Source organism: Pyrus communis, chromosome 11 (genome assembly GCF_963583255.1).
Source record: "Pyrus communis chromosome 11, drPyrComm1.1, whole genome shotgun sequence".
Taxonomy (NCBI): domain Eukaryota; kingdom Viridiplantae; phylum Streptophyta; class Magnoliopsida; order Rosales; family Rosaceae; genus Pyrus; species Pyrus communis.
The window spans coordinates 16,465,265-16,467,601 of NC_084813.1; the positions used below are offsets into that span (position 1 = coordinate 16,465,265).

Here is a 2,337-nt window from a genome sequence, read left to right on the forward strand (position 1 = left end):
TCTCGCAGTTTCCTCCTTTTTTATTCTCGCAACTAAAATAATAATAATAATAATAAATAATAAATAGAAAATAAATAAATAAATAAATAAAAACCACATCAATCAACCAATCACTCAACCAATCAACGAAACAAACGATGACTCGTCATCCTCACGACCTTCATCATCATCGTCCTCCTCATTAAACCAATCGCCTCTCCCTCCCTCACTCCCTCCCTCCCTCCAATTCCTCGGACCACCCCACCCCCCCCCCCCCCCCCCACACCCCCCAAAAAAGAAATCGCGATTTCAAATCCTAACCCGGCAACGGCGTCGTTTCAAACGAGTCGTCGCTGTCGTCATCCGATCATGAGGCCGATTCAACCGCCGCCCGGAACGAACCCAGCAGCACCACCACCACCACCGAGACAAGTAACCAACCAGAGACGCCGTCGTCACGACCTAACCCTACCCCTCCCTCAGCGGGACACATCGCTTGCTGTGCCGCTCCCTCTCCCTCCGCCCGGCCCCAGCTCGGCCCAGTCCTCCTCGGCCCACAGCGCGGCCCAGCAGCTCATCAACTTCTCCGAGCTCGAGCGCTCCAACCGCATCGGGAGCGGAGCCGGAGGCACCGTCTACAAGGTCATCCACCGCCCCACGGGCCATCTTTACGCGCTCAAGGTGATTTACGGCAACCACGAGATCGAAACCCTCCGCCAGATCTGCCGCGAGATCGAAATCCTGCGTGACGTCGATAACCCCAACGTCGTCAAGTGCCACGACCTGTTCGACCACAACGGCGAGATCCAGGTCCTGCTCGAGTACATGGACGGCGGGTCGCTGGAGGGCAAGCACATCGGGAACGAGAGGGCCCTCTCCGATTTGGCCAGGCAAATCCTCAGCGGCCTCGCCTACCTCCACCGGCGGAAGATCGTGCATCGCGATATCAAACCCTCGAATCTTCTGATCAACGCGAGGAACCAGGTCAAGATCGCCGATTTCGGAGTGAGTCGAGTTCTGGCTCAGACCATGGACCCCTGCAATTCCTCAGTCGGGACCATCGCTTACATGAGTCCGGAGAGGATCAACACCGATCTCAATCACGGCCAGTACGACGGCTACGCCGGCGATATATGGAGCCTTGGGGTCAGCATATTGGAATTTTACATGGGCCGGTTTCCGTTCTCCGTGGGGCGGCAAGGTGATTGGGCGACCTTAATGTGGGCTATTTGTATGTCTGATCCGCCTGAAGCTCCGGCCACTGCTTCCAGTGAGTTCAGGCATTTCATTTCTTGCTGCCTGCAGAAAGAGCCTTCGAAGAGACTGTCGGCGGCGCACTTGTTGCAGCACCCGTTTATCTCCGGCAATGGTGGCGGTCAGGCCCGGCAGCCTCATCAGAATCTTCGCCATCTGCTGCCGCCACCGAGGCCTCTTTCATCTTAGCTCAAATAGTGTACTTTCTACTTTCTTCTTCCTTTGTTTTCGCTGCCCAATTACTCTCTGCTGTTGGTTTCTTTCTTTTTCCATGATAATGATAATGATCATATGATGACTTTGTGTCTTTTTTCTGCTGGATTGGGAGACATTGGGGAAATGGGTTGCCTTTGTTTTCAAATTTTACTTCCTAGTTTTGTTTAAGCAATCTAAATCAAAATCTATCACCTCAACTCTGCCAATCAAATCTGTCATTGATTGTAATGTGAGTGGTTTGGTTACCAGAAATGGCAAAATTTGGCTTCCGGGAACTCCAAGTTCTGAGTGATTAGACTCCTTTTAGCTATTATGTGATTGATTGGTGTGATTATATCTCATTGGGCATTGGATTTTGGCTTCTGCAAGATTTTTCCCATTTTTGGTTAAATCTTTTTGTTGGGTATTCCTGGGAAAAATCATTTCTTTGTTTTTTGGTAGAGAAAAATTATGAATCTTTTAGGGTTGGATTAGATTTTGCCTAGATAATATCCATGAACACAAATCTCTCTCTGTCTATCATCAGAGTCTCATAGAGGAGAGATTACATGGAAATGGGAAGCTGCAGTTTTTACCTTTTCTTTTCCCCTTTTTCTCTTTCTGTCTGGAACTGTATTTTCGTAGGGCTGCTTTATCTTTTCCTCAGTGCCTTTGATTTTGGTAGTATGAATGGGTGTGTGCGTGTGTGTGAGCATGGAGAAGAACTTTCATGCAACAAGGACACCAAGGTGGTGCCACAAATCAGTCATGTGATGCCATCTATTAAAGTTAAATTCATGGCGACGCGTGATAGATTTGGAGTAACGCCACCTGGTGGCATGTAAGTTTGAGTTGTTTGCATTCTCCTGAACTGTTATGGAGTATTACACTTGAATTGATAATTGATGA

The 2,337-nt window shown here is 48.9% G+C and overlaps 1 protein-coding gene across 1 annotated transcript; it reads left to right on the top strand.

Annotated features, from left to right (window-relative positions):
- The first annotated feature begins 248 nt into the window (after positions 1-248).
- LOC137707904 (mitogen-activated protein kinase kinase 5-like) lies at positions 249-1,534 on the top strand. Its single transcript, XM_068446847.1, has one exon. The coding sequence runs from the start codon at positions 349-351 to the stop codon at positions 1,420-1,422; it is 1,074 nt and encodes a 357-aa protein (XP_068302948.1). The 5' UTR covers positions 249-348; the 3' UTR covers positions 1,423-1,534.
- The last annotated feature ends 803 nt before the right edge of the window (positions 1,535-2,337 follow it).

Bases quoted from the DNA above. Each gene is read 5' to 3' on its own strand.
- LOC137707904 (XM_068446847.1), top strand. From the start codon at position 349: ATGAGGCCGATTCAACCGCCGCCCGGAACGAACCCAGCAGCACCACCA.